The 14,608-nt window shown below is 52.0% G+C and overlaps 1 protein-coding gene across 5 annotated transcripts; it reads left to right on the forward strand.

Annotated features, from left to right (window-relative positions):
* Window positions 1-36: 36 nt before the first annotated feature.
* Window positions 37-10,047, forward strand: SFXN3 (sideroflexin 3). 5 transcript variants are annotated; one of them, XM_063781060.1, is made up of 11 exons: window positions 37-342; window positions 3,498-3,661; window positions 4,303-4,473; window positions 4,807-4,905; window positions 5,290-5,365; window positions 5,527-5,612; window positions 5,879-6,006; window positions 6,184-6,233; window positions 7,448-7,497; window positions 7,980-8,027; window positions 8,294-10,047. In XM_063781060.1, the coding sequence occupies exons 2-11, from the start codon at window positions 3,501-3,503 to the stop codon at window positions 8,388-8,390; spliced, it is 966 nt and encodes a 321-aa protein (XP_063637130.1). In that variant the 5' UTR covers window positions 37-342; window positions 3,498-3,500; the 3' UTR covers window positions 8,391-10,047. The 5 variants fall into 5 exon arrangements, with proteins under 5 accessions (XP_063637130.1, XP_063637129.1, XP_063637128.1 ...); XM_063781059.1 differs by having other exon boundaries at window positions 42-342; window positions 4,303-4,426; window positions 4,748-4,905; XM_063781058.1 differs by having other exon boundaries at window positions 78-1,288.
* The last annotated feature ends 4,561 nt before the right edge of the window (window positions 10,048-14,608 follow it).

Consider the following 14,608-nt stretch of genomic DNA (forward strand, 5'->3'; position numbering starts at 1 on the left):
GCCCCGGGCTCCCATTGGCTGGTAGGGCCGCCAGTCATTCTATTCCGGCACCTCCCTTGGGCTCCAGGGACAGCCGAGCGTTACCTGGTCCCGGGCAGCGGAGTTCTTTACCCACCCCAGTTCTGGTTCTGACGCCCTAGCTCATTCCGCAAATTTAGGGCTTGGGTCTGGCTTGTTCCCCTCCCGCTCGAACCACCTCTTCTCTGAGCCGAGCCAGCTACCGGGGCTCCTGGAATTGCCACCCCTCCGTGGGCACCCTTGAGGCCTCCGTGGGGGGACGTCACGGGGCAGAGCGGGACGTGAGCCTGAGTTTGCTGCAGGCGTGCTCTGTGTGATGGCTGGGTGAGTTGTGAGTATGTGCGTGGCGGAGGGGGTGCCTTCTTCGCTTGCATCCTCCTCCTCTGTCAGAAGGTGTCTCTGGCTACCCAGTTCTGGAATGGTCGCAGGGTGGGGCAGCTGGTCCCAGGACGGGAAGAATCCTAAGAATCCTTCTGATGCACTTGCTCGGATGCAGACCGCGAGGTTCCTGGGGTCGTCTGCCCCTCCACATCTCAGGGGTGGGGCTATGGTCTGGGGTGCAGGGCTAGGGGTTGGGAGCGTAAGGAGACCAGGGACACAATGGAGCTAGGGGTTACAGAGGGGGAGCAGGGAGAGGGTTGGGGACATAGAAGGGGCACAGGCACGACAGGAACGGGGCTGTGAAGTGATGCGAATGCCGCGCTGCTACAAGAGGAGCTTGTGGATACTGGGGTAGGAGCCCAGGGGGACAAGCAAGCCAAAGGCCATTGCCAAGGCAGCCATCAAGTAAACAAGCCAGGCGGTAACCCGAGTCCCTCCCGGCGCGCCAGCAGAGGACTGCCCCTCCACACCGCCCACCTGCGCCCGGGGCTTTCTCTCTGGGCACCTAGACCGCTTGCTGCAGGGCTGGGGGTCTGCTGAGGCCCGCCAGGGGACTGTAAACAAAGGGAGCAGCGCCCGCGGCTCCAGCCCCTCCTCCCTTTGGCTGGGGAGGGGGCCAGAACTGATCCCCGAGGTGGGATTGGCTCTGGGAAGCAGCTTAGGGCCTGGCAGGTGGCCCAGGCTGGGGGCATCGCCTCGAATGACACCCACTGCCCCCACGTTCTGCCAATCCCCGTGCCCACTGGGTGGGCGCGGCCGGGAAGCTCCTGCCCCTCCCTGCTGGTCGGCGTCACGCGTGACGTCCCGCGTGATGGCTGGGAGGGCCTGGCGGCGACAGCGGAGGCAGAGAGGAAGGCGGTTCTGAGAGCTTCAGAGAGCTATGGAAAGCGTAAGTGCTAGCTCTCCCTGGCGGGCGGGGTTCTGGAATGGGGGTCAGAGAAGGAAGCCTGCCTTGAAACTGTCTGTCCTGGTGCAGTCAGTGTCTTCGGCTCTATGGAGGTCCAAGTCCACAGGGCACAAGGGAGGTTGGGGGGAGGAATGTCAGGGTGGGGCTGTGTGTAGTCACACATTCAAGTGTCTGCAGATGGGCACAGTGTGCGCCTGTAAAGGTGTTTGAAGGCCGGTGTATACAGGACACCTCCACTCTGTCTGTATGTCTGGGCAGGGTGTGCATGATAGTGTCTTTGTGTGTGGGTATGTGAGTGTGAGGGGAGGGCGTCTCTGCCTCTGCGGGAGGAAGTGTGGCTGGAGAGGATTAGTCATTCTGTAGGATTCTGTCCAACTCAGCCAGATGGCTGCACCAGGCTTTCCTCTCTGTGCTGGGTGGAGGGAGCAGCCACTGAATCCTGCTCTTATCCGGAGGCAAGTGGCCCAGAGAGAGGTGGATGAGTGTCTGTGCCAGCCCTGCCTGGCCAGGGACCAGGGAGAGCCTGGGGTCATTCAGTGTGAGTTGGAGAAAAATGGGTCTGTAGAGAGGACTTGTGCATGCCCACATGCACACACATGGCTGACATCAGAGTCCCCTGATTGAGATCTGGAACAGATAAGCCCTGGGTGGCCAGTAAGGCCTTGCTCTCCTCCAATCAGGGACTGGAGTGTGGGATGTCTTGTGCCATTTTCCAAAACAGTCTTGGGGGTTTGTATCCAGGTCTCAGTGCAGCTGGGGCCTAAAGCTCACCTGAGCATGGGTGTGTAATATATATATTATATATTCTTGTGCATCTGTAGCACACGTGGCTGGGATGTTTGTTGCTGCTTATGTGTCAACCACATACATGTAAATCCTCACTCATGAAAATCTGTACCAGGATAGAGCACAAGGAGATCTGTTTTCCTGTTTCTGGTCTTCCCTTCCCCCTTCTCCAGTGGCTGCAGGTCCCTGGGCTGGGACATTGCCCAGGAAACAGCTCCTCCCCACACCCTTGCTTACCTATCTAGTTGAAGGGGTGGCCTGCCCCTCCACACCTGTGGGTATTTCTAGTCGGGTGGGACAAGAGACTGAGAAAAGAAATAAGACACAGAGACAAAGTATAGAGAAACAACAGTGGGCCCAGGGGACCGGTGCTCAGCATACCAAGGATCTGCACCGGCACCGGTCTCTGAGTTCCCTCAGTTTTTATTGATTATTATTTTCATTATTTCAGCAAAAAGGAATGTAGTAGTAGAGCAGGGTGATAATAAGGAGAAGGTCAGCAAAAAACATGTGAGCAAAAGAATCTATGTCATAATTAGGTTCAAGGGAAGGTACTATGCCTAGATGTGCATGTAAGCCAGATTTATGTTTCTCTCCACCCAAACATCTCAGCGGAGTAAAGAATAACAAGGCAGCATTACTGCAAACATATCTCGCCTCCCACCATAGGGCGGTTTTTCTCCTATCTCAGAATTGAACAAATGTGCAATCGCGTTTTATACCAAGACATTCAGTTCCCAGGGGCAAGCAGGAGACAGTGGCCTTCCTCTATCTCAACTGCAAGAGGCTTTCCTCTTTTACTAATCCACCTCAGCACAGACCCTTTATGGGTGTCAAGCTGGGGGACGGTCAGGTCTTTCTCATCCCACGAGGCCATATTTCAGACTATGCATGGGGAGAAACCTTGGACGATACCCCGCTTTCAAGGGCAGAGGTCCCTGCGGCTTTCCGCAGTGCATTGTGCCCCTGGTTTATTGAGACTAGAGAATGGCAATGACTTTTACCAAGTATACTGCTTGTAAACATTTTGTTAACAAGGCACGTCCTGCACAGCCCTAGATCCCTTAAACCTTGATTTTATACAACACATGTTTTTGTGAGCTCCAGATTGAGTCAAAGTGCTGGGGCAAAGTGGCTGGGGCAAAGCTACAAATTAACAACATCTCAGCAAAGCAATTGTTTAAAGTACAGGTCTTTTTCAAAATGGAGTCTCTTATGTCTTTCCTTTCTACATAGACACAGTAACAGTCTGATCTCTCTTTCTTTTCCCTATATCTAGTCACCTTGAGCTCTTGAAGGGACCGATGATAAGCTCAGGGGCCAGGGCAGGGGCACCAAAGATTTCCCCTAGCTGAAGCCCTTGGACCCTTGGACTCCCGCTCTGACCCTTGTCTCTGTCCTGCAGAAAATGGGTGAATTGCCTTTAGACATCAACATCCAGGAACCTCGCTGGGACCAAAGTACTTTCCTGGGCAGAGCCCGGCACTTTTTCACTGTTACTGATCCTCGAAATCTGCTGCTGTCCGGGGCACAGCTGGAAGCTTCTCGGAACATCGTGCAGAACTACAGGTGACCACCCCCCAATCTGACCCTGTGTGCCAGGATCTCATTTTCTGTGATTAATATAACATGTTTTGTACCTGCCTCCTCAAGCTTGACAGTGACCCTGTCCCTCAATCCCCTCACTCTCTAGCCCCGTCTGTTGGCATCACAGAGCTTTAACCCAAAGGATTTTAGGGCATTTGGGTTGAGAAGATGGCATTGATATTTATGGGAGGGGCTGCTCTATGCATCACAAACCTCTACAGGGACCTATCCCATTGTGGGGTCACCCTCTGCAAGGATAGAGGTGCTCAAAGTGGAGTCCCAGGAAGATAGGAGGGAAATCCCCTTATCTTTGGGAGGAAAAACTCTTGCAATGCTTGCAGCCATTTTTGACCCACTGGAAACCACCATCATCCCTGACCCAGCATTTTGGCAGAAACAGAAGGGTACCCCTCTTTGTGTGGCTATAAGGGAAATAGAAATAGAAGCCTCCACTTCTGGGAAACGTTGGCCCTCTCCCAAAGACAAGGAGCTTCCTTATGCTGAGACTAGGGGCTGAAGTTCCTGGTTCTCTGTCCAGAGTTACCCTGAGCTGGGCAGGTGGGGCCTGTGAGGGCAGATCTGCCCCTTGGCATAGCCTGTCTGCTCCTTGCCAACTTCTGCAGGGCCGGCGTGGTGACCCCAGGGATCACCGAGGACCAGCTGTGGAGGGCCAAGTATGTGTATGACTCTGCCTTCCATCCGGACACAGGGGAGAAGGTGGTCCTGATTGGCCGCATGTCAGCCCAGGTGCCCATGAACATGACCATCACTGGCTGCATGCTCACATTCTACAGGCAGGTCTTGTCCCATGTCCCCTTCTTCAGTGCCCTAAGCTAGAGCATAGCTTGACTAGGTGCTTCTTGTCTGGGCCAACTGGGTGAGTGAAAGATTGTGTCAGAATTGCTTCCATTCCTCAGAATTCAGCCTCAGGAGGTCTCTCACCCCAGAGACAGTAGGTGTGTTTGTATAAATGGGGGTGGGGGTACATAGGGGTTACCAGAACAGGTTCTAGGGCCATTAACTGGGTCCCTTCTTAGGCTTGGGGAATAACCTTTGGTTTCATTACAGGGGTCTAAAGATGAGGGCCACTGTAGACGGGGCAGAAGTGAGTGTCTTTGTTCCCTCAGGAAGACCCCAACCGTGGTGTTCTGGCAGTGGGTGAATCAGTCCTTCAATGCCATTGTTAACTACTCCAACCGCAGTGGTGACACTCCCATCACTGTGAGGTGAGAGCCAGCCCCCAGCAGCAGCTGCACTGTCCCATCTGACCCTCTCCTCCCAGCCTGCAGTGCCCTCTCCTTTCTCTCCGGTTCCCTGTGGACCATGCAGCCAGTGCTCAGCGCCCTCTCCTCAGCCTGCCCCACCCCGACTTACCCTGCCTAACTGAAGGCATGAGGTCCTCTTATGTATGCTGTGGGGGACCCACCCCTCTTCACAGGGTGCTACTGGGGCTTCCAGACAAGTTTACGCCGGAGATGGAGGGAAGGCTTCTTCTGCAAGGAGCTTCCCCTTTTATGCCTCATGTATTGAGGACTTGGCATATCCCTAAAGGAAAGGGCCACCTGGTGGACTTGTCACCTCTCCCCGTGACCTGGCTTTTCCACCCACAGGCAGCTGGGGACAGCCTATGTGAGTGCCACCACTGGAGCTGTGGCCACAGCCCTGGGACTCAAATCCCTCACCAAGGTAAAGGCCCCTCACTCCCCTGACCACCCCATTCATCCTCTATCTGCCTCCTTCTTCCTCATCACACCTCCAGTTCTGACCTATATGCCCCCTATATCTCCCCAGAGTCCCTCACCACCCCATGGCCCTTAGGGCCACTGAACAACACCCTTCCTCCCCAGCACCTGCCCCCCTTGGTCGGCAGATTTGTGCCCTTTGCAGCAGTGGCAGCTGCCAACTGCATCAACATCCCCCTGATGAGGCAGAGGTGAGTGACCCCGGCTCCTGGCATGTGCATGCCCGGAATGTAGCACACTGTCCATCCACGCAGACCACCTCAAAATGGGGACATCCCTCTCCCTCCCCAGACATGAGCTGCTGGGCCCTGGCTCAGTCTGACCCGGGATCCTCAGGTGGGAGAACCAGCCTTTGAGCCTGGGGTGTGTGAGGGGACCCTGAGGAGCCGCTGCTCATTCGGGCATTGCAGGTGGGATCCGGGGCCTGTGATCTGACCCCAGCCCCCCTCCCTTGCAGAGAGCTGCAGGTGGGCATCCCGGTGGCTGACGAGGCAGGTCAGAGGCTTGGCTACTCGGTGACTGCAGCCAAGCAGGGAATCTTCCAGGTGGTGATTTCAAGAATCTGCATGGCGATTCCTGCCATGGGTAAGGCGGGAGTGGCTGGGTGGGGCATAGGAGACTCTGAGAGAAGCAGGTGCAGTTCTCAGGACTTTGGAGGACTCTGGGGAGAGAGGGAGGAGCTTTGAGGGGGGTCACCCTTCACAATTCCTGACTTTAACTCCACTACTAATGTTCTCCTTCTTGGCCCTGCTCTCCCCACAGCCATCCCCCCACTGATCATGGACACTCTGGAGAAGAAAGACTTCCTGAAGGTAGGCGACTGTACCTCTCTTGTCCTGGAATGGGCGATGGCTGGGAGAAGAAGTGACCAGGCCCAACTCTCTCTCCAGCCTCGCCTGATTCTCTAAGACTTGCCAGCCCTTCTCCTGACCCCTGCACCGCCTCCTCCACCTTCGTTCATTCAGCAAGAATGAACTGGGCTGGGGTGAAAGAACCCTGCAGGGGCAGGAGGAGAGGACAAGGGAAGGAAACCAACTTCATCAGTGTTACTCCAGTGGCTTCTGACACACACAGAAGGGGACTGTCATAGTCATGCTTGATCTCATGCTCATTCTTTTACCCCCTAGTGCCTCCATACTGAGAGGTACACACGGGTGAACACGCACACACAGACATGAACAGGACACGAAAGCAAAGCACAGGAACAAGCTCTGGCTCATTCACAGAATCATTTATTCACAAATGTATTGAGTGCCATGCACCAGGCATGTTTTAGGGCTGAGGAGATGGCACTGAACACGATGGTTATGGCCCCTGTCCTCATGAAGTTTATAGTCTGATGCAGAAACCAATAAACAAGGAGGCACCCAATAAATACATTCTTAGAAAGTGTAATATGTGCTTTGTAGGAAAGCAATGGGGGTAGTGTAATTGAGATTCATGGGGGAGAGCTGTTTAGATAGGATGGTCAGAGAAGGGGTCTTTAATGCCGCAAAGGATGAGGAGAGAGCCAAATAACACAGAGAAGAGCGTTTGGGGTACAGAAAACAGTCAGTGCAAGGGCACTGCAGTAGGAGGGGCTTGCACATTTGAGGAACAGGTTGGTGGTCCCTGTGGCCAGAGCAAATTGAGAAGAGTGCCGAGGAAGAGATGTGCTTGGAAAGGGTCAGATTCATGCCACTGGGATGGGAAGAGGTAAGTGGAGGTTCACAGGAGGTTTCCTGAAGAAATCAGCTCCTGGAGGAAGTGAGGGAAGAAAAAAAGGGCCAGGGAGTGCCATGGCAACCAATTCTGAGAGGTGAGAGGTCATGGGATGCCAGGGAGGGTGATCAGCAGACAGGCCTGGGTGGAGTGGAAGGGCACGATCTGGAGGTCCCAGCCCTGTCATTGCCTTGGGAGAAAGAAAACGGCCACAGGTCTAAGGGCTCCAAGGCAAGGCTGATGGGATAGAGCTATGGTGGGTGAAATGGGGTGACAGTGAGGCAGGGGACACAAGCCGTTCCATTGTCTTTCTGTCTCTCCACAGCGCCGCCCCTGGCTGGGGGCACCCCTGCAGGTGGGACTGGTGGGCTTCTGGTAAGTGTGCAAGGAGTTAGCTGGGGTGTGTGGGAGTGCCTTGTCCATGGTGGATGTGGGTGGGTATGGATTGTCTTTAAGATGTTTATAGACATCATCCATTCATACATTCAGTGGGTGTGTGTTTGGAACACCTATAGGGTCTACTTTGTGTGTTACGGGGTGGTCCCTGTCCTTGAAGGTCAAGATCCTAGTGAGGGGGTTCCAGTCTTCATCTATAAGAGGAAACCATGGAAATGTACCTTTTGGTGCCATCCAGGAGATTCATGCCCATTTAATTCCTGATTCTGCCGCTTACTGGTTGTGGGGCTCTCTTTCCTCAGAACCTGATGTCCAGGTTGGGTTTACTATTCCTAAAAGGTCCTTTCAGCTTTTATCAATCTCCACCCCTAGGGCCTATCTCCAAGGATGGGGTGGGGTGCAGGGAGGGAACACCCTAAGGCCAAAGCTTTACAAACCTTTCCAACACTTGTCTCCCCCAGCCTGGTATTTGCAACCCCCCTGTGCTGTGCCCTATTCCCCCAGAAGAGGTAAGTGCTGTCCCTGGGCTGGGTGGGGGACTCTGGATTGGACTCTGCATCTCTGGACCAGCTGACCTAGGGTCTTCCAGGGTGTTCAGGAGGAGGCCTGGCAGGCACTCCACTGATTCTGGGAGTGGGGGAATGACAGTGAGCCAGTCCTTCTGGCAGTAGAAGGAGAGGAGTCTTCAGCCTGGGAGGAGGTGGGATGGCAATCCCTGGGCCTGAGTGGGGTTGGATTCAGGGGACGTTAACTGGCCTGTGCTGTTCTATTGCAGCTCCATACACATGAGCAAGCTGGAACCAGAGCTGAGAGCTCAGATCCATGAGCAAAACCCCAGCGTTGAAGTGGTCTACTACAACAAGGGGCTTTGAGGAGGGTCAGCCTCTGTCCCCTCCCTCACTTCCTTGGGCTGCTGCTTTAGTGGAGTCATGTCACCCCTACCACTTGGCTATCTGCCTAGCACTGGGCAGGGGCCTTGGTGGGCAGATGGCAATTGAGGGTAGCAACCTATTAGGGTGGGGGAGGGACCTCCATAAGGCTTTTCCTCCCTTCTCTGGTTTCAAAGATCAGAGCACATAACCCCTCCTGTGCTTGAGTGTCCATGCATATACATACATGATACACATGTGTATGTGTACATTGGGTCCTGAAAGCTAGAAGCAGGCATGCTAGCCTAGTATGTTCTGACATCTGGCTTCCCTTCTCAGCCTCATGTCCGCCTGCCTGCCAGCCAGGCTACAGGTGGGACTTCCTTCTCTAAACTGTTACACCAGCCAAGTTATTTTTGATGGCACCTCATCCCTTCTAGACATAGGAGGAGCCCCAGGATCTCAGGACAGAGACTGATAGACACTAGTAGGACAAAGTGGGCTGAATCCTTCAGGTTTCTGATACCTAGCTCCCCAAGCTGACTGGGCTGGCAGAGGAGAACATGTTGGGACAAGGGAGGCAGGGGACTTATGCATCCCTCAGTGCCATCCCTTGTATCCTGGAATAGCTCCATTTCCCCTCCTCCTCTCTACCAGACAAAGGAGTGCCTGTGTCCTGTACTGCCCTCGCTGTCTCCCCCACCACCCTACTCGACAGCGTGGGCATCTTCAGGCACAGCCTTGGGAGTTCCTGGTGTGCTCTGACATCATGACCTCAAATCTAAATCCTCCAATCCCAACTCCCTTTCCCAAACAAAAAGCCACAGAGGCAGAGCAAGCATTCCCCTTTAAGAGCTTCCACTGCACCCCCTCCCAACGGACACAGCTGTAGGAATGGTGCTTAAACTCCACAGGTATCAGAGAGGGTGTAACTAGGACATCCTCAAGGGCAGCTAGGCCCCGAATGTACAATGTTAAGACAGGGAATTTTGTGTTCCATTGACTTTTTTTTTTTTTTTTTGATGGAGTTTCACTATTTTGCCCAGGCTGGAGTGCAATGGTGCGATCTTGGCTCACTGCAACCTCTGCCTCCTGGGTTCAAGTGATTCTCTTGCCTCAGTCTCCCGAGTAGTGGAAATTACAGGTGTGTGCTACCACATCTTGCTAGTTTTGTATTTTTAGCAGAGATGGGGGTTTCACCATGTTGGCCAGGCTAGTCTCGAACTCCTGACCTCAGGTGATCCACCTGCCTTGGCCTCCCAAAGCGCTGGGATTACAAGCATGAGCCACCGCGCCCAGCCTGTTCCACTGACATTTCTTAGACATTCAGCAAAACCCCCACCTTAACCTCTTTTCTTTCTTGAGGGTTGGTCCTGTCCCCACCTCCACCCTCCCACCCCCTGGAAGAGGAAGGGCCCGGGCATCAGTGGCTAGTCCAAATAAAATATGGGCTTGGGGATGGAATGGGTGGTGGTAAGTTCACAGAGTGTAGTTAGATCCCAACTCCCATGACCTCTGGCTTCAGTGGTGGGTGGGGCAGGGCAGATGAAAGGGCTTCAGTGGGAACCTCTGAGAGCATTTTCCTGTTCCCCCTATCAACCGCCCCCAGTGATAACATCTGTGAAGCCAGCCATTACTCAATAAACTGCAAAATTGTCTACTTCTTGGTCTTCACTTGATTCCACGTCCTGAGGGCCCAGAAAGAGTCCCCTGCTTGCAGCCTTCCGTCTCTCCCTGGACTCTCCCCAAGTCCAGGTCTTGTCTCATTCCTCCCCCTGTGTAGGGAGCCTCATCCCCCAGCAGAGGGAGCTCTGAGATTAGAAAATCAGTCCTCCCTCTGGCACCCCCAAGTATGTACTAAGACAGAGGGCGAATGTAGATGTTTCACCTTCTTTTTTTTTTTCCTTTTCTTTTCTTTCTTTTTTCTTTTCTTTTCTTTCTTTCTGGTTTTTTTTTTTTTTTTTTTTTTTTTTTTGCGACAGGGTTTCACTCTATCGCCCAGGCTGGAGTGCAGTGGCACCATCACGGATCACAGCTCACTGCAGCCTCAACCTCACCAGTTCAATTGATCCGTCTGCCTCAGCCTACCAAGTAGCTGAGACTACAGGCAGGTGCCACCACACCCAGCTAATTTTCTGTATTTTTTTATAGAGATGGTTTTTGCCATGTTGCCCAGGCTGGTCTCCAATTCCTGGGCTCAAGCCATCCACCTGCCTTGGCCTCCCAAAGTGCTGGGATTACAGGCGTGAGCCACCGTGCCCGGCCTAGATAACCAGTTTTAATTTCATCCTGTCCTGTCAATCACCAAGCCCACTGGAATCCTTAGTCAACTCCTAAAGCTCTTTCTGCAGTTACACTTTTGGCCTTTGGCAATCCCCTTGAAAAGAGGCCTTGTATTGCCAAAAACTGCAATCACTTTTGCACCAACCTAATACTTTTACTGGAAAATCTATGTAACATAACCCCATCTGGGGAGTGAGGTACAGAAATCTCTGCAAAACAAAACCCTTAAGAACATTTTATAACAGAATTATCTGTGCTCCACAGGTAACACTAAACCATGTCAGAGAAAAGATTGGCCAGGGCACTAGTGGGCTTCTCTGTCATCTTTCCTTCCTAATTCCACACCAGTTTCTCAAACACGTCAAAAGAGTTAGCTATAGGGCACATCACAGGCTCTCTAGGGACAAACCTTAGCCAATCATACCTTCCAAACTGCCTCCTTATACTTGGAAATTTCCTCAGAAGTCAGCATTTGGGCTGAGGGGCAGCACGTTTTTCACTAGAAAGTGCTCTGCCCCATTCTTGGGTGGGCCTCCTGTCTTCCTCCCAGACCTCAGACTTTAGGAACTTTCTCTGGAAGCCTGAATTGGTGTCTTTGACCTTCCCTCCCATCTTCTTCCCCTTGCCTGGCCTCATTTGCTCGAGAACCCCATCCTGCCTATTATGAAGACCGGAAAGACCACAACCTTCCCTCTCTCCCTGCCCATGTTTTAAGTTTAGCCTGGCCATAGGGAGGTGGTCAAGTAGGGATATTCTGCTCCTTTCCAGGATCACCGGAACCAATAACACCTGCTTCCTAAGGACAGGTAATCAGGACCAGCTTCAACTCTGGCACTGTGGGGCTATGCCAGACTCTGGCCTAGTCCTGCTGGGTCTGATGCCCTACAGGTCAGAGCCAAGCCCCATTTCCTCCCAGTGAAGCCTGTCCATTTCAAGCCCCGCCCCCGGGCCCTCGCGGTCAAAGGTAAGCCACCACCCTCTGGGAACAGTCAGAAGCAGAGTCCCGCCCCTGCTGTGGTCCCTGTCAGTCAAAGCTAGGCTCGGCTCCGCCTCCTTCCCGTTTCCCGAGCAACGGCATTAGTACCTCAGGCCCCGATTCTCGCTCACCTTCCGGGTCGGAGCCTGGAAGCTACGTCTCAGATCCGCCTTCCCGCTGACCTCGATCCTGCGCCGTTAAATCCACCAAGTCCCCCTCCCTCGTTTCCAATATTGAAACCCACGAATTCTCTAGCGCCAGCCCTTTGACTTCCTGCCCAGAAATCCGCGAGGTTTTCGAGGAATCACGCGAGGACTCTCCTCCTGGATCCCAAGCCCAGATTTTTTTTCAGCTGCCTCTGAGGCTGTTGGCTCTTTCTTCTGCGCCGTCCTCCTCCTTTCCCTCTCTCCACCCTTGCGCCTAACAGTCCAGGAAACGTTTGCTGAACTCTTAATCGTGGCTCTGTGGCCGGCGCTGGGTAGAAATGGGCGGTTGGGTGAACAGAGAAGCTACCCTCTCACCTGCAGGGACACCGCGCGTGCCCGAAAGGCATGAAGGACAACCTTTTGCTAGGAATTGTGGAGGAATCTTGATTCAGCTGTATTATCCCCAAAAGGGGAGTTTCCTAAGATGCTCCCTTCTCTCTTCTTTTATACACATCTTTTCCCTCATTGGGGCTCTCCTAGGCTCCAGTGTCAGCTCAGGCTGCCAGACAAAGGCAGCCTCCGCTCCAGGCCACAGCCTCCCATAGCTTCCTCCTTCCTGTCTTCTCAGACCAGCAATGTTTGCAACTAAATAACGACCTGGAGAAGGCAGGAGGAACCTTGCATAGCTTGGACTACACACACAATCCCACATCCAACACATCCAGTAGGAAAATAACCCCATGCCTTTAATAAAGAAACGAGAAGCTCCTTCAGGCTGAAGTGCTTGCTTATGGGGCAAGAGTTTGCTAAGTTAACCTATAAATTAACCAGCTATGTTATTTTCCTTCCGACCTCTCCTCCTCTATCACCAGCAAGTCCTCATCAATTGACAATTTTTATTTCCCAAAAGGAACACTTTGGTTTGGGTTTTGAGATTATTTTGTTGAAACCAACAGAAAATAATTGTGGCTAGCTTCAGTAAATAGGGGGAGATATTGGAAGGATTCTGCTATAGTTTTCATACCCAGAGATGGAGGTGAACAATAGGAAAGGACAAAGCCAACTCTGGGGGTGTCAGCAGCTGGAGTTTATGGGCATGGCAATCCCCTTGAAAAGAGGCCTTGTATTGCCAAAAACTGCAATCACTTTTGCACCAACCTAACACTTTTACTGGAAAATCTATGTAACATAACCCCATCTGGGAAGTGAGGTACAGAAATCTCTGCGAAACAAAACCCTTAAGAACATTTTATAACAGAATTATCCCTGCTTACTCCAAGTTTCAAAAACTGGAGCAGCTTAGATCAGTTGTGTACCCCTAGGAGGTGGCCAGGGGTCAGGGTCAACAGGCAAGAACATTGGACATTCAGGTTTACCTCTGACGTTGAGGCTGTAACCAAGGAAGGGCAATTGCTGTGAACTGGGAATCACCCTGATTGGTATTTACTACAACATGTGCTACTGGCCTTATACAGATGTTTCTTTCCAGTTTAAATGAAAGCCCCACTGAGGGCAGGCACCATATCTTCACTTTAAAATTGTAGTAAAAAACACATAACATGAAATGTCCCATCTTAGCCATTTTTAAGTGTACAATAATGTTAACTATATTCACATTGTTGGCTGGGCATGGTGGCTCACACCTGTCATCCTAGCATTTTGGGAGGCCAAGGCAGGAGGAGCCCTTGAGCCCAGGAGTTTGAGACCAGCCTGGGCAATATAGGGAGACACTGTCTCAAAAAAAAATTTACATATATATATACACACACACATATATATATTTTCACATTGTTGTGAAACAGGCTCCAGAACTTTCTCTTGCAATTCTGAAACTATATACCCATTAAACACCAATTCATATATTTACTTTTAAATGCCCACAGCGTCTACAATAGTGCCTGATCCACAGTAGGTACTCAATACTTATTTGCTGAATAAATAAATGAGGAATCCAAATGTGCCCTAAATCCCACCCATATATTGATCTCAGGTAAGGTCACAAACACAGTGGTTCTCAATCTGTTTTATACCTCAACAAACGTAAAAATGTGACACCTTCAAAACAAATGATGGCTCACAGCTTTAGTGATTTTCAGCCTGGAGGATGGGGAAGGATGTCCTCCCAGGGAGTCATATCAGAATCTTGGGGGTAGCATGGCTTGAAAAATCCCCTGAGGAAGTGACGCTTGCCCCCTAGTTATTATAGTCAGCAAGATGAAGGAAGAACTCAGCTCCTCCCTCCCTCTTCTCTTGTCTCTTCAGGAGTTTCCAATGCAGAGAATGGGGTGTTGGAGAGAGTGTCTCATGTGTAATCAGAGCACTCTCTCCAAGTCTGTTGTTTATCTGTTTCCCTGCACAAGCCAATGCCTAGTTCCTTTGGCAGTTCCCTGTGGGGCTGACCTACCCTTCACATCTGCAGCTTCTTGGGGCTGGCACCAAGCTGCTATCGCTTAAGGCAGGCTGGAAGGGAGACAACTTCACCGTACTGTTGTCCAGTTCCTAGAGAGCGGTCCCACAGCTGTGTTGCTTGGCCTTAGTGATATAGGATTTCATTTTCATGACCTTCTTTCCAAGGCACCAAGGCACAGTGGGGTGGGATGGTGATGCTGGTCAGTGACGGTATCAGGTAAAACATCACCCTGCACTCTACCTGGCAGCATTACTTTCTAAATTCTCAAGTCTGCTGAGTCTGGTTCATCCTGCTGGATTTGTTCATCACTGCTAATGATCTTTTCTTTCTCTCTCTCTCTCTCTCTCTTTTTTTTTTTTTTTTTTGAGATGGAGTCTCACTCTTGTTGCCCAGGCTGGAGTGCAAT

The sequence above is a fragment of the Pan troglodytes genome, chromosome 8 (genome assembly GCF_028858775.2).
Source record: "Pan troglodytes isolate AG18354 chromosome 8, NHGRI_mPanTro3-v2.0_pri, whole genome shotgun sequence".
NCBI classification, from domain to species: domain Eukaryota; kingdom Metazoa; phylum Chordata; class Mammalia; order Primates; family Hominidae; genus Pan; species Pan troglodytes.

What these genes read in the sequence shown, in the direction of transcription:
- SFXN3 (XM_001169424.8), top strand. An exon ending in GACTCAAATCCCTCACCAAG is followed by an intron (nt 5,366 to 5,526) that starts GTAAAGGCCCCT and finishes CTTCCTCCCCAG; the next exon opens with CACCTGCCCCCCTTGGTCGG. An exon ending in GTGGGACTGGTGGGCTTCTG is followed by an intron (nt 7,498 to 7,979) that starts GTAAGTGTGCAA and finishes TGTCTCCCCCAG; the next exon opens with CCTGGTATTTGCAACCCCCC.